This window comes from Sciurus carolinensis, unplaced genomic scaffold (assembly GCF_902686445.1).
Source record: "Sciurus carolinensis unplaced genomic scaffold, mSciCar1.2, whole genome shotgun sequence".
Taxonomy (NCBI): Eukaryota; Metazoa; Chordata; class Mammalia; order Rodentia; family Sciuridae; genus Sciurus; species Sciurus carolinensis.
In genome coordinates this window covers 738,103-762,362 of record NW_025920172.1, presented here as the reverse complement: position 1 = coordinate 762,362, position 24,260 = coordinate 738,103, and the positions used below count along the sequence as shown (strand labels likewise).

The 24,260-nt window shown below is 49.8% G+C and overlaps 2 gene segments (V, D, J or C); both read right to left on the bottom strand.

The window, feature by feature from the left end:
• Positions 1 to 12,037: 12,037 nt before the first annotated feature.
• On the bottom strand, positions 12,038 to 12,762 carry LOC124974738 (immunoglobulin heavy variable 3-74-like). The segment is given in 2 exon segments: positions 12,038 to 12,555; positions 12,656 to 12,762. Coding segments are annotated over 2 exon segments (564 nt in total).
• Positions 12,763 to 20,699: 7,937 nt separating this feature from the next.
• Positions 20,700 to 21,162, bottom strand: LOC124974723 (immunoglobulin heavy variable 3-72-like). The segment is given in 2 exon segments: positions 20,700 to 21,016; positions 21,117 to 21,162. Coding segments are annotated over 2 exon segments (363 nt in total).
• Between the last annotated feature and the right edge of the window lie 3,098 nt (positions 21,163 to 24,260).

Genomic DNA, 24,260 nt, shown 5'->3' with positions numbered 1-24,260 from the left:
TCCTCTGCTTGCAGTCCACTTCCAAAGGGCCAGGGAGCCCTTATTCCAGGACATGTGGTAGAACTTTTCAGGGAGCAGGATGTGTTCACACCTGAAAGACTCATTGGGAACATGGTGATCAGCATCACCTCCTAGAGATTATGGGGTTAATGTTTAACCGCTGTGTGTGTGTGTAGTTGGCAGAGGAGGTCATGCTATGCATACGTATATCTAAGTCTAAAGTAGGGAATTATGAATTCAATTACTTTTCCAGGCACCATAAGCACATGTACGCATGTTAAATTTTGGGTTTCCAGAATTTGAGGCAGCATATAAACATTGCAATCTATATAATCCAGAGTAACTTCCTTAGACTCAAGGTTTGTCATGTGATGGCAGTCCATGGGTGACTCATGGACTGAGATTCATGTTTCTTCATGTAAATTGCCCATGAATCTTGTAGTGTCAATGACTACCTGGGAGGGTTTGTCCACAAACTACACACACTGTGATTTAGAGTATTGCAGAAAGTTTTCTCATATGGTGTTCATTTCTAGCACTGTTGAAAGAGATGACAGGTTCCTTTTTTCTGTGGAAATACCAGGTGCTGCAGCAGAATCTGGTCTTGGGGATGCCCCCTTGGTGGAAATCCTTGAGGAGCAAGGGCCTTCTCAGAGATGGAAGCAGTCATCTGTTGAAGGACATTCAGCTCAGGGATGGGGATAGTTTCCTGCAGGTGCCTTCCCACTTGTCCCAGGTGGTGCACATCTTTTTCTCTATATCTGTCTTTCTCTTTTAGGGAACCATTTCCACTATGGACCTTCATGGTGGTTCAGTCCATCTGCACAGTCAAAGATTCTCAGAGGAAACAAGTTCATCTGGACCTTGGGAGCTATTGACATCATGTTAGGTCTCTTTTAATTGCCCACTTCAAGCTCATGTGGACCAAGGGTTCTGCCTGTGCCAAGCATCAGGTCTCTGTAAACCACATTCTGTGATGTGCCCTCCATGACCATCGGTCATTGTGGAGAGATCTCCTGAGCATGGTGGTGATTAGCAGAGCCCAGACCATCCTTCCTCACCACAAATCCCCCAGGATGAGGACAGCACATGTGACTTCCTATCATAAAAAGCAGAAATTGGGGATTGTAGCTGGAACTCTGTATGTGTCCTTGGTAGCAGGGAGCCTGAGGAATACGATATCATCTTCTACTCTAATGACATGGTTCAGTTTTGGACACTAAAATTTCACATATAATCTCTCGTCACAGAGCCTATAGTCACCTGCTCTGCTGTCACCCTACATGCCACACACATACTTTGTGCAGATGACAGAACCTCAGCCCAGTGCCCTCACACATGTATCTACTGATGTAGGTCCAGCAACCTCTAGAAATCCCCTTCCTCCCTATCATTTCATGAAAGAGCTTCACATGAACCTTGTGAGGTTGACAGAATAGATCAGCTGAAAATCAGGGAGATGATGGACATCTGGAAGAGCCTCATGGCCGCTCACTGACAGAGAATGAAACCCAGCAGGAGTGCGTGTTGGGAGGTGTGGAGCTGGCCACAGTTCTGCTGGATCCTGAAAGGTCAGGTAGCATGTGGGCACCAGGGACAGAAAAGAGCTTGTCATGAGGGTCTCAGTAATGAAATCCACTGCCTGGGCCCTGGGTCATGATGCAGTGCTGGTGGAAGAAGAACAGCAACTAAGCACACAGCTTTCTATGCATAATGTACTGAGTAAAAGTTCAGGGGAGAGACCTGGAGAGTTCCCAGTGATGAACAAGGTGAGAGTCACCTGCCATCCTGGGCAGAGCAGGAGGCTGTGGTGGTGGGCTGCTGAGGAGAGGGAGGGTCCCCCAGGTGGATTTCCATGCAGCGATGGACTGAGGTAGAAATGGAAAGCAGGGCACAGCCTGGTGGAATGCACTGCAGCCAACACTGCTCATTCCGTGCATTTCTAGAAATGGAAGGCAGAATCGCAGAGATGCAGAGCAGCAGAGTGGCTCACATGGACTCAGGGTAGGTTGGTGACGAAGGCACAGGGTTCACTCTCCTGGCTTTTAACCTCCTGGGTTGATTCCTACCCGGCATGTCCCTCTTAGTGGTGCAGGTGGGGTTTCAGTGCCAGCACATGAAGGAGAAGGGTCCCTGCCTTCCAGCCCCATGATTCCATCAGCACCCGTCCTGATGTGCTAAATGCACAACTTCCTTCCCCAGGCCACAGCATGGTCACTCACTGCAGCACTGATTTGGAGTCTGGGTCCAAGTCCAATCCAGCCATCATCTGGGTCAGCTGTGGGTGTGACCCAGGGTCGTGCCCCTCAGATTGAAGCTGTGAATCGAACACACCATGTGCTCCAGACTCAGTGCTGGCAACAGCATAGGGTCAACCCTCCATTCCTAGCATTGACATGGGACCACAGTCCAATGCCAGCTGGACCAGCATCAACCTCAGGGCCCAGAAGAACCTGCTGATGTGACCCTGGCCACCCCTCCTCACTGGGTTGATGCTGGGCTCAGACTCCAGCAGACCAACCATGTGTCTTTCTGGGGTCAGCCAAGGTGGGGTCCCTCCTGCCTGCCTTGCTGTACTTTCAGCTCCTTCAGTCAGGCTCTGTGTGCTGGTGCCTCGCAGGGCTGGAGGGTGGGCAGCTGCCCCCTCACACTATACTCTTCACTGCTCCTTGGGGACACTCAATATCCCTAGGGACTCAGTCCTGGTGAGCATGACCCTGTGCAGACTCCCTGTGCAGACAAGTCTTATGCAGGGCTCTGCCTGTGCTTGACGGTTTTGGGTTTCCTTTGAGGACTATATGAAACTTCCATGCCCCATGGATCCTGTACCTCATCATTGTCACTGTGAACAGCACATGGACACCCTCAGTATGCGTACACCAGACCTTGTGGAGGGGCAGGCACTGTGTCCCACTCTGCTCCTGTACACACTGAGTCACAGCTGCTGTGACACTATGATAAAACTACTCATATGTGGTAAAAAAATGTCCAAAGCCAAGGTCCTGTAGTAGCTGTTGATCTCCCATGAACACTGGATGGTGCCATGCACAGCCTGTGCAGCCAAACTGCCTTGTGAGATGAACACAAGGTCTGCAGGGGAGCACAGCCAAGTCCACAGCTGAGGACTGGTGGAAAAGTTTTCCCCGAGGGCCAGGATGAGGGAACAAAGCCCCAGGGAAGAAGGCAGGCACATAGGCTGGTCAGCCATGTCCTGCAGACACACAGAGCTATTGAAGGTCATGACTTGGGTCACTCAGGCCCACCAGGAACCCAGGGTCCCCTGTGTTCTCCCTTGCCTTGGAGGGGTTCAAGTTTCTGTGGGTTAAATTTGCATTTTAGCATTGGATTCTTGGCTTGTAACTGAAAATTCACTATCAGACTGCATCATTCTAAAACTTATCCTCTTTTCTTCTGAAAAATTATAGTCTTGTTTCTCAGAAGGAAATCTGTAGTCCTATTACAGCAAAACTGCTACAAAGATTGGCTTTTTTTCACTCTAATTTTGTTTTTGGACTAAACCCTCCACGTCCTTCAGCACATGTGAGATGCATCGTCCTCCACACGACCAGGTCCCTGGGAGGCGGCCTCAGTGCACCAGGAGGCTGCAGAGGCCCTGCTCTTCCCCCTCCCATGCCCTGGGTCAGGCTATGGACAGTGGAGCAGGACAGAGCAGGTGGAGGGAGGGAGGGCTCTTCCTGCCCCACCAGACAGAGCACCTGGGTGACAGCAGGACCTCTGCTGCAGCCTCCCTCAGGGGGCTCCTGTGCAGGTGCTCCACTGCCCCAGCACACAAGCAGCTGTCCATCACCCTTCACCCTGACAGGTGGCTCAGGAGCTCTGGAGTAACTGAGCCACAGCCCTAAGCACATGTGGGACCTTCTGGGAACCAGGACACAGCATTTCCTGGGGACAGAGCAGAGCCAGCAGGGTCCCTCCTCACCCAGGCTCCTGCTGCACAGAGCCAGGCAGAGACCCCCCCACGGGTGCTGTGAGGCGGCTGGCTGGCTGCTCACCTCAGTCTCCCTACCCAGCCCTTCATTCTCTCAGGGAGGACTGTCCATCAACCTGCAGACACAGGAAGCAGCTGTCCATAAGTCCACACTTGTACAAAGTGGGGGAACAGCCTTAGGCCCTCCCTGAGGACAGGGCATGCTGAGGGCTGAGCAAGCTGTACAGGGCCACACGCCTTTCCCAGGACCCCAGGTAGCATGGCAGGAGCCTGTAACCCAAACGAGATTCCCAGGGCAGCTGTGCAGGCCCTGAGCAGCCCTGCACAGAGCCTGTGTGGAGGTGCAAGACCGCCCTATATTCCTGATGGCATCTCACCCTTGTCCCCAGGTGTGCCTGCCCCGTGCCATCCTCAATGCTGACAGCCACCTCTCCTGTCATGGAGCCTGCTTCACTGCTGACCTGGGCCTGCTGGAGGGGCCCACCCCAGGCAGCCCTTGGGAGCGGATGGGCACTGCTCCTCTGCTGCCCTGCTGTCAGCTCCTCACCTGTCCACCGTTGAGCAAGAACTATTTACATTGTGGGTGACGGAGGAGGAGCAGAATGAAAAGACACAACACCTGCTCCACCTGGTCTTTCTGAGGCCTTAGGAGCACAGTGGTCATGAGGCCACCTGCACACGATTTCCTGACCACAGAGGGACCTGCAGGAGCAGAGGCATGAATTTCCAGTTCTGTGCAACCTGCCAAGCTGAGCCTGGAGCAGAGGACAGCCTGAGCAGAGCAGTGACAGACACTAAGGTCACATCATATGTCACAGCACAGGAGAGTCAAAGCCAGGGGCAGAAGCTGCACAGAATGCTTCACAGCTCTACCTGGGAGTCACTGTGGGACTCAAATGCTCTGTGTCTGTGGAAGGTCCCCAGCCTAGATGTCATGGTGGACTGTCACAGAGAGGTCCATATTGTTCTGCAGAAAGGTCCTCACACAGGGCTGAGAGCAGGACAGTGCCCAGGAGCCCTCCATCCCTGGACATCTCTCCTCTTCCTGTGGCTGCTGAAGGGCTGTCCTCTCTGGAGGGAAGCAGGCTCCATGATCTCTGCCTGTGCACACTTGTGACGGGGGCCACGCTGCCCTGTGCTGGACGGTGGAGCTCTCCTCAGTCTCTGGGACCCGATGAAGTCGGAAATTGTGGTCATCGTGGCCTCAGGGGAAGGACAAGAATCAGGCCCTCCCTCAGTGGCCCTTGGTGATGTGCCTTAGTGGTGACCTATCTTTCCTAGCATGAGCTCTGTCCTGACCCCTCTGTCCACCTTGACTGACTCTGAGTGCAGAGGAGCAAGTCGACCTGTGGCTGGTTGTGTGTCTCAGCAAATGTGTGCCCACTTCTGCAGAGGGCTCTGGAGACCTGCTGTGAAGACACGCCCATGGCAGGTGAGGCCTCCCCCTGTCTGGTGCATGGTGGATCTCTGCTCCGTTGCAGGGGTGACTCTCACATTTAGATGGAAGCAGAATAAGCCAGTGCCCAAAATCAGAGGCCAGAGCTCTTCTCTGATATGGGGAAACTAATCACAATAAGGAGCTGGGGAAGCACAGAGTTCCTTAGGACTTGGCAGAGGGGAGTGAAGGGAGGGGGCGTGTGGAGCTGGGAAGGAAGTGGAGAGAATAGGACGTCATTACCCCACGAGCGCACACGGCCACATCACTGGTGTTCTACATGATGTACAGTCAGAAGAATGAGCAGGCACCCTCCTTTTATACAAGATGTGCAAGGGCATCTAATATCAGGTGTAACTCATTAGAAGAAATTTATAAAAGGAAACAAGTGAAGTGGAAGAATAAGGTACAGAATTTTAAATGTGTAAAAATTTCCTGGGGAAAATGGTAATATCCAGTATGTGCCAGGCAAACAGAGGGTACCAGATGGAGCTTCCCTCTCCTCCTGGATTAAGGGAGCCAGTGCTTTGGGGCCCTGTGGGATCTGAATATCCAGTGAGCCTGAAAACCAGACAAACAAAACTTCATTAAAATATAGCAGAGATATAACAAACATAAATGAGAGGGATTTCCTGCCTAGGAACAAAGAAGGTACAGTTGAAGTTTAAAACCAAACAGGAAACCAGCCCTCAAACCCCTCTGCACCTGCTCCTGGGCTGACCCTGAGCTCCCTGTGTGCTGAGCGCCCCCTGCTGGCCCTGGGCTCCCTGCAGGGAGGTTTGTGTCTGGCTCACACTGAGGTCCCCTCACTGTGTCTCTGGCACAGTAATAGGTGGCTGTGTCCTCGGCTCTCATGCTGCTCATTCGCAGGTACAGCGTGTTCTTTGAGTTGTCTCTGGAGATGACGAATTTCCCCTCACAGACTTGTTATAGTTAATGGTACCAAGACTACCACTAATGTCTGAGATCCACTCCAGCCCCTTCCTTGGAGGGTGGCAGGAACCAGCTCATTCACTAGTCCCTGAAGGTGAATCCAGAGGCTGCACAGGAGAGTCGCAGGGACCCCCCAGGCTGCACCAGGCCTCCCCCAGACTCCACCAGCTGCACCTCACACTGCACACCTGCAAACACAGAGGCAGCCTGGTCAGGACACTCACTCATCCACTCTTTCTCTCACTCCTGTCCACTCACACACTCAGGATCTCTGTTCTCCATTAATCACCTTTGAAAACAGCCACAAGAAAAACCCAGCTGAGCACACCCTCCATGGTGAGCAGCCTGTGTTGAGTCCTGACCACTGAGTGGGATGAGCTGGAGTCCAGGGCTGGGCTCCTGTGCAGAGCTGCAGGGTCAGGGTGGCTGGTTTTCATGAGCAGAGGGAGGCCCTATTTGCATGTCCTCCTGCTCTATAGCAGCTCTGGGTGGAGGCCCAGGCAGAGCAGCACTGAGAGCAGATGGGAAAATCATGGGCAGACATTTCTTCCAATAGCCCCAGAGATATGGTGACTGACTGATTCTCCCTATGCATCTGTTTATCCAGCATCAGTGGGATTTATCCTCTATCTGTTATTTATCATCATCATTTTCCAATGAACACCATATTCCTATGGCTTCTATTGTTCTTAACCAATGCTGATCCCCACTTCCAGTTCCCCAGTACCTCCTGACAGGGAATGTGGTGAAGAGGAGTGTTGGAAATTGAAAGGTGGTCAAGGACAGGAAAGGTTTTGAATATAGGACCAGTGTTTCCCTAGGCTTAGGGATGTGGTGACTGATTTATTCCATCTGTCTATGTGTCCTTGTATCCCTCCTCTGTGAATATCCCTCCTGCTGCCTGCCATCTATTATCATCCTGTGTCTCATGTCCACCTTATTCCCAGGATCTTCCGTTGTTCTTCATCACCACTGACATCCACTTCACTTCCTCAGTAGCTCCTGTTTGAATTTCCAGCTGGGTCCATGTAACCCTTATCTGAGTTCAGCCCAGGGCTACTGCTCATGGGACAGGGTGAGTGTCCCTTCACCTGGAGCCTCTCACTGTCCAGTGCACTCCAGAGCTGAGTGGCATGGGGCTCTCAGGTCAGCCTGCTGTAGAGTTAATGTGGGGACAGGGCAGACATTCTCTTTACGTGGTCATCCTTCCCAGACTTGGAGAAATGACCCATAGCCCCAAAGCATTCCTCACCTGTGTACACCTTCAGGACTTCCCTGCAACTCAGGTCTCTCACCTTGAGGACCAACAACTGTGAGGAGCTTAAACCCTGCATATTGCTGTGACAGGGCACCTAGCATACCTCTCATGTACTGGTGGACCAGAGACATGGCTCTCAAGTACATCCTAATGTTCCTAGACTGTTTCCTACTCTCATGCTACAAGACATGATCCTTACCTCAGAGAAACATAGATAGTTTCTTCTGTTTTGCTGGAGAGAAAGTGCAGGACTTTGGCTTCAGTCACACAGTGCATGGTTTTCAGAAGAAACAAATGCACCATTGACAGAAGCTTCAAAGCCCAGGAAAGATGTCTGAGAAATACTGTCTGAGTTCCAGTGTCAGTGGATCTGGGACTTTTTCCAGGTCGCATTCCTAGAGATGGAGGAGAAGAGAGCAGAACTCCAGGGCACCCACTGTGGGATCTGATGGCCTGGCTGCCTCTGGGCTTCCTTGTGAAGAAGGGAGATGGGGAGCTCAACAGGACCTTGGAGTATCATGTGAGGAGCCAGAACTCTTTAATCTTCCCAGAGTTTATTCCCTTTCCACCCAAATCACCCAGAAACAATGAAGGTCTAGTAGGGCTGCAATCTCAGAACCTCACTGTGCACAGGAACACCTGTCCTCCTGTCCTGCAGTGGTCCTGTGAACTAGAGGAAGTCTGATTCTTCTCATCCAGTGGCAGGAAGCTTGTTCAAATGGTTCTCTGTTGACAGAAAGAAAGACAAGAAAGAGGACCTTGGATATCTGCAGAAGGATTGCCAAGACAATGGTGAAAGCATTGGCTGGGATTTGCTCATTGTTTTATGCTAAATGGCAGAGGAGGGAAACCAGAGTGGGAGGAATGTGTTAAGCAGGAGATATTTTTCAAATACCACAAATATTTGAAAAATCTCCATAGTCAGGTGTTACCCACTGGGTACAGGGCCAGCATGGAGATGCAGCGAAAGAGTAAGGTATTGTCCACTGGGGACAGGTCAACATGGGAATCATGTAAGAGGTTAGTTAACATCCCTGGGTTATAGGCCAGCCTGGGGATGGAGTAACATCTCAGGTGTTATCCTTGGGGATAGGTCTACATGCAGAAGGTGTAACAGGTCAGATATTCTTTATGGAAACAGGGACACGTGGAGAAGGTGTGACAGATAAGATATTAAGTTAAGATATTATCCAGTAGGTATAGGCCAGCATGGGAAAGGTGCAATATGTCAGCTATATGCACTGGGGACAGGGCAGCATGGGGATGAGTAACAGGTCAGATATTATCCATGGGGTCATGGCAGCATGGGGCTGGATTAGGGATTCAGATATTATCCTCTGGGACTGGTCCAAAATGGGGAGGGAGTAACTTTCAATGTGGGGATTGGGTGCTTGTCCTAGGAATCCACTGGGCCATCCCAGCAAGGATGGAGAGCTGATGCCCGTGTCCAGGGAAGGTCTGTGGGCAGCTGCCAGGCCTGACAAATCCTGTGCCCCAGATTTTATGAGAATACAAGGTCGTGAAGGAATTTATAAGAATAGAAGCAACACGGACTCTTCCTGAAAAAGATGAAAGTGTCAGCGTTGCAGAAGAAGCATTGAGGAGGCTGCATCCCTAGAGCAGCTGCTTTAGATGAAGAAAGCTTGGCATGAACACACAGTGGGGACGATTCAGCCATGAAGAAAAGTGACCTCACAGCTTGTGCTGGGAAGAGGGTGGAACTGGAGGCCATCAAGCTGCTTGAACAGGCCAGACTCAGAGTCAAGTTGGAACCTGCAGAAAAGTCAGAGGGCAGGAGGGTAAACTGAATATAGAGGGAGATCAGTGGGTCCTGAAGGGACTGGGGGTGGGAGGTGGGTGAGGAGGGAGAGCAGCGTGAACCCCGTAAACTGTGCTACCTGCTTATATGAGCACAGCACAGTGAGTGCACCTTCATCAACACCAGGAGCCACTAGTTCAAACCTGCACAAACAAACAGAAGGTAGAGCCCTGGAGTGTGGGAGAGAGAAGAGGGGAGGGAGAAGGAGCAGGAGGAGAGAGCTGCCCGCAGAAATGGAGCAAGTTACATTCCAGGTTTGAATAGTTAGGTGAAAACAAAGCCAATATCATGTTTTCCTGTAAAGCATAAAATCTGTAACCACTAGAGAAGAAAGTCTGAGGACCCACCCACAGCTGCGGGGCCAGCAGCCCTGCTCCTGAATGCTTGAGGCAGAGGTCACGGGTGAGGGCCTGGGGCCACTTCCAAGTGCCCAGGAGGACCAAGGAAGGAGACAGGCCCTTCCAACAGTGACCAGTCATGGGAGTCCTGCTGGCTCTGGCTGGGGACCTGGAACCTTCCTCCTCCTGATGTATTGATACGGATGGCCATGTGTGTCCTACGACTCTGGCCTCCTCTTGAGTGTGGAGCAGAGACCACACTCAGTACCATGCCATTCTAACCCCTCAGCTAACGACTTGAGACTTGAGGAAAGAGACAATTGAAAACCTGTTTGCCTCTTTCATTACCCCTACAATAAGGGGACTACATATTATTATTCTTATGATTTCATTTCCTAATCTCCTAATATCTTATTCCCTTCACAGGGCCCAGTAATTAATGATTGGTTGGTACCTTTCCAGCATTGATTAATTCAACTTGTAATAATACAAATGAGGACAATACATAACTCAAAATTATGAACCTGATCTGTAACACTCATCTTCTTAATTATATTATCAAATCCCCAAATTTACTAGGACTATTACCACACTCATTTACTCCCACCTCCCAATTATCAATAAACCTAGGAATAGCAATTCCACTATGAGCTGGGGCCATGATTACCAGATTCTGCCCCAAGACAAAAGCATCCCTAGCTCATTCTCTCCCTCAGGGAACCCCAATTCCCCTGATTTATATACTTGTAGTCATCAAAACGGTTAGTCTCTTCTCTGAACCTATAGCATTAGCTGTTTGTCTAGCAGCCAATATTACAGCTGGTCACCTACTTATGCACCCAATTGGAGTTGCTGCGTTAGTCCTGCCATCCATCAGTCCCCCACTGCATCCCTTATCTTCTTAATCTTGTTAACAGTACCTGAATGTGCTTAGCTTTAATTCAAGCACAGGTCTTTACCCCTCTCCTAAGCCTCTATTGCATGATAAAACCTCATCATGTGGTTAATCCCAGCCCCTGGCCACTGGCAGGAGCTCTGTCAGCTTCACTTCTAACATCCAGCCTAGTAATGATGCATTTTAACTTTAACTCTCGATTAATACTTGGGATTGTTAACAAATACTCTCACCATAGATCAGTGGTGAAGAGATATCATCCTTGAAGGAACATTTCAAGATTATTAAAAATAATTTCTCAAAAGGGCCTTCAATATAGCATGGTTTTATTCATCATGTGAGAAGTATTTTTATTTGCTGGCTTCCTCTGAGTATTTTGTCATTCAACTTAACCTCCACCCCAGAATTAGGGGGTTGCTGACCTCCTGTAGGAATCAACCCGCTTAACCTATTAGAAGTACCACTCCTTCATACCTCCATTCTTCTAGCCTCTGGGCTATCAATCCCCTGAGCACATCACAGCTTACTAGAAGGGAATCGTAAACACATAGTCCAAGCACTAGCTATGGAAATTGCCCTGGGACTATACTTCACCCTACTACAAGCCTCGGATATTTACAGACACACTTCACTATTTCTGATGGCATCCCTGGCTCAACATTCTTCATAGCGACAGGATTCCATGGACTCCACATAATCGTCAGATCCACTTTCCTCCTAGTGTGCTTATTATGACAACTAAAATTCCACTCACCTCTGCTGCTTGATACTACCCCTTTGCAGCCACATGAGTGTTTATAGTAGCTGACTCAGGGTACCAATTATGGAACCAGCCCAGATGCCTGTCCACAGAGGAGTGGATAAAGGAAGTGTGGTTTATATACAGAGTGGAGTTTTACTCACCATCATGAGGAATTACAGGAGAGTATTTGCTGGTAACTTGATGGAACTGGAGAAGATCATCAAGTGAAATGATTCAGATTCAGAAAGTCAAGGGCTTGAGGCTGTCTCTCATATGTGAAATCTACAGATAAATAAGCAGAAGAGGAGCATAAAAATAGAATGGAAAGCAAGGGAGTAGAGGGAGGGAAAGAGGGATGAATGGGGAGGGAGGAGAGGGAGGTCTGGAGGGAATGGACCAAAACATCACGTGCAGATGTGAACTCCCCACAGTGAGTCAGGTAGGAACTGTCTGATGTGAAAACACTGTGAACAAGCAGGAGGGAGGTCAGCACATGGAGGAAGGAAGCTGTGGAGGGAGGAGGAGGGAAGGGGGAGGTGCTGCAGATGCAACCTGAGCAATTGCCTTGTGTGATTGTGGAATTATGTCAAAAGCACCAGCAGTCAAGTGTATAGAGGCAGGAATGAAAAAGTGGAAATGCATCAGGAAAAGATCAAGAATTCTTGTCTTCAGAGACAACATGGATCAGAAAACAAGTCCAAGGAGCTCCCCTGGGAGGCTGGTATATGCAGAGGCCCCAGATTCAGGAAACCAGCATAAGCCCTCTGCACCTGCTGCTGGGTGACCATGAACTCCCTGTGTGCTGAGCGCCCCCTGCTGGCCCTGGGCACCCTGCATGGAGGTTTGTGACAGGGCTCACACTGAGGTCCTCTCACTGTGTCTGTAGTACAGTAATAGGTGGCCGTGTCCTCGGCTCTCAGGCTGCTCATTTGCAGGTACAGCGTGTTCTTGGAGTTGTCTCTGGAGATGGTGAATCGGCCCTTCACTGAGTCCATATAGTTGGTTGTACCACCATCCTTGTTAATATCACCAACCCACTCCAGCCCCTTCCCTGGAGCCTGGCGGACCCAGTGCATCCAGTAGTTACTGAAGGTGAATCCAGAGGCTGCACAGGAGAGTCGCAGGGACCCCCCAGGCTGCACCAGGCCTCCCCCAGACTCCACCAGCTGCACCTCACACTGCACACCTGCAAACACAGAGGCAGCCTGGTCAGGACACTCACTCATCCACTCTTTCTCTCACTCCTGTCCACTCACACACTCAGGATCTCTGTTCTCCATAATCACCTTTGAAAACAGCCACAAGGAAAACCCAGCTGAGCACACAGTCCATGGTGAGCAGCCTGTGTTGAGTCCAGACCACTGAGTGGGATGGGCTGGAGTCCAGGGCTGGGCTCCTGTGCAGAGCTGCAGGGTCAGGGTGGCTGGTTTTCATGAGCAGAGGGAGGCCCTATTTGCATGTCCTCCTACTCTATAGCAGCTCTGGGTGGAGGCCCAGGCAGAGCAGCCCTGAGAGCAGGTGGGAGTGTCATGGGCAGAATGGTGAACATAGTAGTTCTCAGGAAATAAAAATTTCTTTTGAGTATTTTCTGCTTTGCATTGTTCATCCATTAAATACTTTTATATATGCACAAAACCATGATAGAAGAATTAGGGTTAAGTCTTGATTCAATTGTAAAATCACACACAGAATCATGACTGATGATTCATTGTGTCCAAGAGCTCATATCCTGAAACTGTCAAGTATTTGTGCTTTGCTCTCCTCTTCAACATGAGTGCTCACCTTACCCTCATCCACCTCCCAGGTGGACACACATGGTGACCTCCTCAGAGCCCATTGTGTGCATGACCCCACACTTGGTGGAGCTGGGCTCACTCATGCTGGAGCCGACTGTGGGTGGGGACTCTCTCAAGGGCACAGGGATGCCATGGCCTGTGAACTCCTGACTGATGTCAGCCATGTGCAGGACAGGGAGGGGCAGAAAGAGCATTGCAGGAGAGCTGGTGCTTTGCAGTTTGTCCAGGAGAGCAGCACATTTGTGGTGCTGTCCAGGAGCTGTAGCCAGGAGGGTGTGGCCAGCAGCTCCACAGAGGGCAGCCCAGAGCTTTGCACCCAGAGGATGGAAGGTGGTTTTGGGGTCCCAGGAATCAGCAAAGTCCCAGCATCACCATCTCAGAGGCAGAGATGAAAATATTATAGACACCTACGGCAGGGCATGTGGGAGAGAGCTCTGGGGAGCCTGGCCCTGGACTGCCCAGGGCATGGTCTCCCCTGTTCAGCCAGCAAGGTGCTCAGAGGTCCCCAGTCATGGCTCAAGGGAGGCCAGGACCTGCTCCCTGCTGAGGCCAATCTTGTCATCAGCCTCCCCATGCTGGCTTTGCAGGTAGAGGGCAAGAGGGTCAGGGTCACACAGGTTCCACCAAGACTTGAAGGAAGGCCAGGGAGGCCAGATGGGGTGTCAGGGTCAGAGTCCTGCTGGCAGCCCTGGCAGGGTGAGGCCTGGAGCTGAGATGAAGCAGGGCTGCTGTGGAGACCCAGGAGCAGAGGACCAGCAGTGAGCAGGGCTGGCCCAGGAAGCTGCAGGCCTCAGACCAGGCTCCCTAAGAGGAAGTCCAGGGGTTGAGTCCAGCTGGACTGTGTGGTGGGGCTGTCCAGGACCCTCACCGTCATCCCTCACAGTGGTCCTGAGGCCAGATCTGGAGCAATAAGGTTGCATGTCCGTCCTGCTGGGCTTCAGTCCCCTTCACCATGTGACTATCTCTTTCTTTTTCAAATGGAAATATGTATCCTTGTCCCAGAATTTGGGATGTGTGATCTCCTTTTGATTTTAAGGACATACAGAAGGGTTTTCCCTCATCTTTGGGATTCCTAGGACTGCACCTCTGAGCCTGCTGGAGCCTTTACTTTATGGACTGAAGGATGAGGACTGATGTCTTCTGCATCATGAGATGGAGTGACATCTTTGTCCTCAGGAGTGGAATCATTAGGTTATCATAATTGTCATCCCAAAATGCCATTTGAAGATGTCATTCTGCAGCTCCTTGGGTTGTTCGTGAGTGGTGGTTCCCTATGGACAAGGGGCCTCTTGGAATTTGTCAATCACAGGGACACGCCATGCAAGGGGTTGTCTGACCCCAGTCTCTCCCTCCCTCTGTTTGATTCCTAGCAATGAGGTGAGAGGTTTACCCCACAGAGGGCTCTGCATCCCCACCTGGCACAGGCAGGAAAGGCACATGCAATGGGAAAGGCACATGCAATGACACCGTCTAGTTATGGACTGCAGTTTTTGAAGTTATGAGCAGAGCAGTAGAGTTGTTATGAAAAATTCCAAGGAGAGCTTGTGTTTTTGCAGAACTTCAACATCTCCAAGCTCTTTCATTTCTTTCCAGCATAATCATTGCCCCCAGATTCTGGTGCCAGGTGCCAAGGCCATGGGAACCCTGAGGGCACACTGCTCTCCAACCTCCTCATTCCTCCCTTCCGGCAGCAGCAGCCTACATCAGGGACCCGCAGGCCTCAGCCCAGGTGCTGTGGGGGGCTGCCCGGTGGAGCAAGGTCCTGCTCTAGGGCAGCCAACAGACACCAGTCCTTCCCATGGCGTTGAGGACAGCATGCTTGTGTCATGTTCAAGGTCTTTAATCACAAAGTGCAACAGCAAACCATTTCTGCTTTCCTCAGCAAACTCCCTCATTTCCCATGACTTTGAGAGAATTAAGGTTATAGGGAAACTGTTTTGACAGAAATAAAATTAAAAGAACTTGAAGAAAGAGGGAAACCTCTTACTGAGATGCATGGTCTTCACTTTTTAAACCAGAATCTCCCCGGATGGAACCCGTGAATCCTGTAAGACGTGGTTCCAAAGCCCACGTGGCTGGAAAACAAACCCCTGCTCAGTGAGTGAGACTCTTCCTCCTGACAGAGCTGAGGTTGAGGGGAGAGACAAGGAGTCATTTTCTACTGCACAGGAAGGAGGGAAATAGGTGAAAGGATCATCAGGAGACAGTGGAGGGAGGACCAGGCAGCTGTGGTGTGGAGGACAGCTGGGCAGGACCTTCAGGTTCCAGGGTTTGGTGTCATGCTGCAGCTGCAGGACAGGGCTTACCAGGACCCCCACACTGACCCCCAGAGCTCACAGCACCCTGGGGTCCTGCAAGTAGCCCTAAAGTCCAGGGTAATGCAGGGCTGGGGAAGTTTCAGCAGAGCAAGATCCATTCTACGACCCTGCCCCATTTTTCCTGGTCACTTGCACTTTCCAAATCTGTCCTTGCAGAGGACGCCAGGAGGGCCTGGGCAGCAAGACTCAGAGGTCCCCTCAGCCTTTCCCAGGGACCTGCAGCAGCCACGGATACAGCCACCCCTGAGCCTCAGCTGAGTGATGGAGCCCTGGGTGTAGACCCCAGAGACGAGAGCCTTCATTCTCGGGGTGGGGACAGGGAAATGGGGGTGTGAAGAAAGAACACGAGTCGGCTTAAAAAGTCAACGTGTTCGGTTCTGAGTCTGACGTGCCCAGGGCTGCATGGAGGCGGGGTGACGTGGGACCCGTGGTTGCATTCAAGGGTCACAGAGCTTGGTCCACGCTCCTCTTGGCTTCCTCCCGACTCCCAGAGACTGTCCCGGTGGGAATCCCAGCAGCCCGCCCCTCACCTGATGGGAAAAGACCAGCCAGGTTCACTGAGCTTCTCAGATCTGATTGCAGTGACTAGGGTGGAGGGATTTCTGCCCCCGTTCCTGTGAGAGTGCGTTCCTGGTACATCAGAACCTTGTCTTCAGAGAGGACATGGCAGGAGCACCGTCGCACATTCAAGTGTTCCCTGGGACCTCTCTGGAGAGGACACTGCAGACCCCAACACCAGCACAGTCTCCCTGGGCACCTGTTCCTGACTCTGGCCCTGTCCTGTAATCCAAGTGCACAGAATGACCAAGGAAGAAGTCAGTCCCTTCCACAAGGACGAGTCATTGGGGTCCTGCTGGCTCTGGATGAGGACCTGTTACTTTCATCCCTCTGACATACTGATATGGATGGGCCTTGTGTGTCTTATGTCAGGCCCTCCACTTGAGTGTGGAGCAGGCAGGTCCTATTTAACATCCCTGGAAGCTGAGGAATAGCAGCAACAAAGAGGTTCACAAGGTTTGATGAGAGAGACAGTGGTCATAGGGCCAAAGAGAGAACTGATTCTGACTCTAAAGAACCTGGGGTCTTGAACTTCCCATACTGAGTCCAGATTTCCCTGGCGAGGGCTTCCACAGCACAGGGATGTTGGCTGTGCTGGTCCTGATGGTGACTGTTTCCAGGGCAGAGTCCATTGGCAGTGTGATGGAAGGACTTCAGAGTCACCCTACCAGCAGCACCATGCACAAGGGTCATCAGACTCCTTCCCTGGCTTTTCCTCATGTCTGTCCTCTACTTGCCCCAGGACTGCTGAGTACAGGTCAGGTGCAGGGTCACGTGGAGCCTCAGGCAGGATCTGGGCAGTCAGGTTCCTGTCATAACATGTCAAGTCTGGGGTGGGAAGATCTTTGCAAACAGGGCTCCTGAGTGGCCTCCTGTTGTCACTGGGGCTCAGCTGCTGTGTTGACATAGCCTGGCTGTCTTTCCCACTGCAGGAAACTAGCCCTGACCCTCGCCCCACACCTTCCATTTGCAAGCAGCAAAATTGTCAGGAAGAGTGCTGAGTCTCATGGATTCCTGGGGAGACAGAGGGCCGTGAGCCTGAGGTTCATCAGGTGTCCTGGTCACTGACCCAGGACTAGCTTCCTCTTTGCTGTACAGAGAATCCCAAGGAAGGACCTAATCAGGGAATCCCTAAGTCCCTCATCAGATTTGATGGGAAAGACTCACCAGGGTCCTCTGAGCTTCCTCATCATGTGATCCTGGTGACCACAGAGGAGTCCCTTCAGCCTCAATGATGAAGCTCTGCATGCTGCTCATGTGAAAATGCACCTGCATCTAAGTATGTAGTGCAGGGAGTCTGCAGAGTTGGGTGGTGAGAGTGGACACCCTTGTCCTGGTCCTGAATTAGAGGATCTGTTTCAGGTTACCTCCATTCAGTATGGTGGAGGTCTTGGGGTTGTCATGAGTAGCCCTTGTGAGGTTGAGGTCAGGCCCTAGCACCCCTCTCTTCTCCAGTGCTTTAAACATGACTGGTGCTGAATTTGTCAAGTGCTTGTTCTGCACCTGTTGGTGTGAGGGCTTGACTCTTGTACTTAATTCTACTTATGTGGTGAATCGCTTGTTGGTATTACCTTATTGATTTGTATATGTTGGACCAACCTCCCCTCCCTGTGCTGAACCCCACTTGATCATGGTGAACCACCTTCTTATATATTCTTATATGAATGCAGTGTGCCAGCATTTCATTATGGAAGTTCTCATCTCTTTTCATCGGTGACATTGGTCTGAACTCTTCTTTGCTGGATGTGACTTTGTGCTTGGTTCTGATAACTGGGTGATACTGGGTATATAGAATGATTTTTAGAGTGATTTCTCCATCTCCTTTTCATGAAGTGATCTGAGGAAATTAGCCCTATCTCTTCTTTAATGTTCTTTCAGAATCAACTGAGAATCAGTCTGTTTCAGGAGGTTTCTGTCTTGGAAGAACTTTAAAGGTGTTCAACTTAACTGGTTGATATTATTCTGTTTCAGATTTCTGTATTCCTTTGCTTCTCTTTGTGTAGTCCACAAGCATTGAGAATTTTGCTAATATCTTCAAGTTTCTAGTATACTGGAGGATGATTTTTCAAAATAATTTCTAATAATCTTCTGGATGTAGAAGAGTCTGTAGCAATAAATGTTTTGTCTCTAATGTTTAAAATTTGTATCCTCTGTTTTTTTTTTATTTCATTTAGTTTGTTCAGGGATTTTCAATCATCATTTTGTTTTCTAGGAACCAGCTCTTTGTTTCTTTGATTTTTTTCTTTCTTTCATTTTTTTTTTTTTTTTTTTTTTGTTTGTATAGTGAACTTAGTCCCTGAAACTCTGGCCAGAGCAATCGGGCAAGAGAAGGAAGTTAAATGGATAAAAGGAAAGTAGGAAGCATGAATGTGTCTGCTTGCTGGTGATATGATCCAATATCTGGAAGAACAAACATCTCCATCAGAATGCCTCTCGATGTAATAAAGAACTTCAGCAATGTAGCCAAATACATCATGCATACATAAATAAACCATATACTTATACCTCTGAAATGAGTCTACTGAGAAAGAAATCAGAAAACATGTCTCATTCAAAATAACCTTAAAATGTACTGGGAAAAAATCAACCAAGAAAGTGAATGAGCTCTATAATGGAAACAATGAACACCAGAGGGAGAAATTGAAGACCTCAGAGATGGAAAGACCTCCCCTGTTATTGTAAAGTCAGACTTAATATTATTAAGTGGCCAAAGCTCTCAAAATGTTACATAGATTCAGTAAAATCTCCAAAAAATACCAAAGACATTGGAAAGAAAACCAGAAAAGATACTGAATATTTGTGTGGATAAATTACAGACACACAAAAGGTAAAGCAATCCTAAGCAGGAAGAGGGAGGCTGGACACATGACAGTATCTGACCTCAAATCATTTGACAGAGCTATAGTAACTAAAGTCGCATGGTCCTGGCACCAAACAGACATGAAGACCATGGAATAAAAGAGAAGATACAGAGACCAACACACATGACTGCAGTTATGTGGCACTTGACTAAGTTTCCAAAGTCTTGGGGTAGAAAAGACAGCCTTTTTCACAAAGAGTGTTGGGGAAAACTGAATATTTATATGTAAAAGAATGTAATAGATCACTATCTGTCACCCAAGAAAAAGTCATCCCAAGTGGATGAGAAATCTAGGAATTAAACTAGAAAATCTGCCCATGCTAGAAGTAAATACTGCATCAATGCTCCTGTGTAATGGCAGAGGCACGGACTTCCTCAACGAGGTTACTAAAGTGCATAAATGAAACTAATATTCAGTAAGAAGGACACTATGCAGTTAAAAGCTTTTGCACAGGACTGGAAACAACCAAAAGTGTGAGGAGACAGTCGTCAGAATAGGAGATCTTTGCCATCTAGTCACAGATAGGGCACTGATATAAACAGTACATAAAGAACCCCAAACACTTACTGACACCACACGAAGAACTCAATAAATAAATGGAAAAGAACTAAACAGACACTTTTCAACAGAAATGACAGAAGTGGCCAAAAATATGGGAGCATGCTCAATATTCCTAGTAATGAGGAAAGGCAAATTGAAACTTCATTGAGATTTCGTCTCTCTCCAATCACAAGGCAATCATTAAGAACACAATAATAAATGCTGGTGAGCATGTGGTGAAGAGATGCACAGATGTACTTGGTTTTCCTTCAAATCAGTGATTCCTTTCTTGAAAGTAGAATTGAGAGGAGGAGTGGACCACCATAAGACCCAGCATCCCACTCCTCATTAGTGATCACGCAGAGCTAAACTCAGCACACCGTGGCTATTACAGACAATCAATGTTACAGCAGGGTTTCTCATAACAGCTGTATTACAGAACGTTCCCAGATGACCATCTACAGATGAATGGAGGCAGGAAAGGTGGTGTATACTCAGAACAGAATTCCACTCAGCCACAAGGAAGAGTGAAATCAGGGCCTTTGCTGGTCAATGTGTGGAAATGGAGAATGTCAGGTGGGTTTCATAAGCCAGATTCATAGGGTGAAATGTCAAGTGTTTACTCTCAATAGCAAATTTTAGAATAAAAAAGGAAAAGTGAGTTTGGAGAAATCCCCTGGCACTAGAAGAGGGATCAGGGAGTAGAGAAGGGGACTGAGGCTGAGGTCATAGGAGCAGGAGAAGGGAGGGAGGAGGAATGAGATTGACCAAACTCCCCTGTGTACCTGTGGAGGTGCCTCAGTGAACGTCCCCTTAGGTTCTCCAAGAAGCAATAACATAAAAATAAATAAATGAAATGATCTGTTGAGAAAAGAAAAGGGTAAGAGTAAGGAGGAGGGGTAAAGAGGAGGATGTAGAGGGAAATGACAGGGACAGAAGTGGAGGAGGTCATAATCCATGGCTGTGCAATTATGTCAAATTGAATATAATTTATGATAATGAGGCAACAATGAAAAAGGAAGCATAAATTGACAACCACTTTTTCTCTCTAGAGCCTTCACCAATTAGTATTGAAAACGTATCTGCAAAACTCCCCGGGGAAGCTGCTATATGGAGAGACCCCTGATGCAGGAAACAAGGCCCAACCCCTCTGTCCCTGCTCCTGGGCTGACCCTGAGCTCCCTGTGTGCTGAGCGCCCCCTGCTGGCCCTGGTGCCATGTAGGGAGGTTTGTGTCTGGGCTCACACTGAGGTCCCCTCACTGTGTAGCACAGTAATAGGTGGCCGTGTCCTCGGCTCTCAGACTGCTCATTTGCAGGTAGAGCATGTTCTTTGCGTCGTCTCTGAAGAAGGTGAATCGGCCTTTTACAGATGCTCCATATTCAGTGGTGTAACTATTAGCTTTGTGTCTTATAAGAGCAACCCACTCCAGCCCCTTCCCTAGAGCCTGGCGGACCCAGTGCATGTAGTAGTCACTGAAGGTGAATCCAGATGCTGCAGAGGAGAGTTGCAGGGACCCCCCAGGCTGCACCAGGCCTCCCCGAGACTCCACCAGCTGCACCTCACACTGCACACCTGCAAACACAGAGGCAGCCTGGTCAGGACACTCACTCATCCACTCTTTCTCTCACTCCTGTCCACTCACACACTCAGGATCTCTGTTCTCCATAATCACCTTTGAAAACAGCCACAAGGAAAATCCAGCTGAGCACACTCTCCATGGTGAGCAGCCTGTGTTGAGTCCTGACCACTGAGTGGGATGAGCTGGAGTCCAGGACTGGGCTCCTGTGCAGAGCTGCAGGGTCAGTGTGACTGGTTTTCATGAGCAGAGAGAGGTCCCTATTTGCATGTCCTCCTGCTCTATAGCAGCTCTGGGTGGAGGCCCAGGCAGAGTAGCCCTTAGAGCAGGTGAGAGTGACATGAGCAGAACAGCATTCAGGAAGGAAGAATTTCTGTTACATTTTTGTTTGTTCTTATTAATTGTACCTGTCAGTGGACTGCACTTCAATTCAGTTTACGCATATTGAGCACAACTTTTGTTTCTCTACACACAATGCAGTCACACAATTCATGCAATCATACCTTTGCATGAGGTGTTGATGTCCAACTCATTCCACCATGTTTCCCACCTCCATGCCACATTCTCTGCTCACTCCCCTCTACCCAACCCAAAGTTTCTCCATTCTTCCGTTGCCACCCCATTGTGGATCAGCATCCACATATCAGAGAAATATTTGTCCTTTGTTTTTTTGGGATTGGCGGATCTCTGTTACCATGACACTCTACATCTCCATTCATTTACCTGCTAATGCCATCATTTTATCCTTCTTTAAGGATGAATAATATTCCATTGTGTACATATAGCACAGTTTCTTTATCCACTCATCTATTGAAGGGCATCTAGGCTGGTTCCACAGTTTAGCTGTTGTGAATTGAGCTGCTGCTATAGACGTTGATATGGCTGTGTCACTCTGTATGCTGATTATAAGTCCTCTGGGTTTAGAACTAGGAGTGGGATAACTGGGTCAAATGGTGGTTCTTTTCCAAGTTTTCTAAGGAATCTTCATAGTGCTTTCCAGGGTGGTTGCACCAATTTTTAGTTCTACCAGCAGGTATGAGTGTACATTTTCCCCCACATCTTTGCCAACACCTATTATTGCTTTTACTCTTCATAATTGCCTTTCTGACTAGAGTGAGATGAAATCGTACTTTTGATTGATGTTCCTCTACATAATAGAGATGTTGAACACTTGTTCATATATTTGGTGATATATTGTATATTTTGGGAATTTTTTCTACTTTGATCTTATCATCCATTATCTCAATTATTTCATATAAACACAAAATCATATGTTGGAGGATCAGGTTTGACTCAATGGTGAAATGTAAAGTGACACACAGTAGCTAGAGTGGTGATCACTGTGTCCAGCAGCTCATATCTGGCAAGAGTGACTGAGCATTGGGCTTTGCTCTAACCCTGGACACAGTGCTCAGCTGACCCTCCTCCAGCTCTCAGGTGCACACATCTTGTGAGGTCCTCAGACCCGTCCTGCATTGGAAATGGACTGTGAGTCTTCTCCACTCTGCTGCTACCTGCTCTCCAGGGATGCATCCAGCTGTGGGCCTCAGAGGCACCTGCAGTGGGGAGGCTGTGCCTCCCTGTGAGGCCTCCCTCTTCTCAGAGAATCCAGCTTGCACAGAACCATGAGGTCCACATGCTGCTGCCATGTGTGGTGGGCACAGGGCCCAGATGTGGACAGGGAGAAATTCAGTCTGTGTCCTCAGATTCCATTGTCATGAAGTGACTGTGCACTGGGACACTTGTAGGCCCCTCATGTGAGAGGCCTGGGAGAAGGGCCAGTCAGTGTCCCCATAGGACTGGTGCTGTGTCCAGGGTCAGTCTTAATTTCCCCCATTGAGCCTGGCCCTCACTGCTCTCACATGGTCACCAAGTCCCTCCTGCCCTTTGGACTCTCTCACAACAAGGCCAGACAGTCTAAGCTCTGTGTCCTGTGTGGGGCACTCAGCCCAGCACTGTAGGCCTGGCCCTTGGTCACCTGGCCATTGTCACAGGTGGTGGCCATGATGGCATTTCCCATCTTGGATGCAGTGACAGAGACACAGCCTCTGCTAGTGCAGACAGAGCCAGGCTCCACCTGTCTTCCAGGGGTGATTTGCCCATGGTTGGGACTTGTGTGCCTGAGGGTGAGACAGGGGCAGGAGAGACCCTGGCCTTGGGGCTTCTGCTGAGTGAAGGAGGTGCAGCCCTGGGAGAGTTCAGCCTAGGAGCTGCTCAGAGCAGCTCAGACTGGACTCTGCACACACTGGTGCTGGGCCCGAGGTGGTCGTAGTAAATATCTAAGGATGTGGATGCAGCCATGGGACTGGGTAAAGTGTTGGTCTGTGCCAGTTTGATCTGGGTGCTGGAATAGTCATACCAGCAGCAAACCTGGCAGCACCCATGGGGCTAACTCTGCAGGGACACAGGGTGCCAGAGCGTGGAGGTGGGTCTTTGTCCACCTGGATTCCAGAAGTTGCCCTGGTAGCCCTGGGACTCAGGCAGAGCTTGTCCCAGGTGTGGCATCTACACAGAGTCCCCTAGGGCATGTCTAGAGGAGCCTTGGAGCAAGGTCCACCAAGATCCCAGAACTGTAGGTCTACCAGCTGCAGGGGCAGCTTGCAGAACAGCAAACAAGAGACCCCATCCTGTGCAGCATGACCTGAGGCCAGCAGAGACATGGGGTGGGCAGCCTGAGGCCTGGGGACAGGACCTCTGCCCAGTGTGCACAGCAGGTGTGATGTGGAATCCAAGAGGCCTGTCCTTGACTCAGGCCCAGGAGTGTTGAAGCACTATTCATGATCACCACGTTGTCCCTTAGTGGTGATGTGGAAAATATGCTGTCCACAGAGGAGGAATGGACCTTAGCCAAAGAGAATGGCGTCCTGTCCCTCCTGGCCATGGGCATGGACCTGGAGCACATGGACCTAGCTGACCTAAGTCAGGAAGAGGGAGGCCATCACCACACCAGCATCATGTGGGGAAGCTACTGCATCAGCCTCCTGGACAGAGAGAGGACCAGTGGTCCCTGGAGATGGGAAGGTGCAGGGAGGTGAGGGTGGGGTGGGTGGTGAGGACCAGGTGCAGAGAGGGCCTTGTCCTGGTGCCCTGCAGCTCACATGCACCTGTGGCCACAGCCAGGCTGTGCTTCACAGTGACTGCAGCCCAGCAGCTGGGGGCTCCCAACACCAGGGAGGGACAGGTGATGGACAGCTGGTGTGCACAGCCTGGTCCATCATGGCCCCTCACCCATGTGTCAGG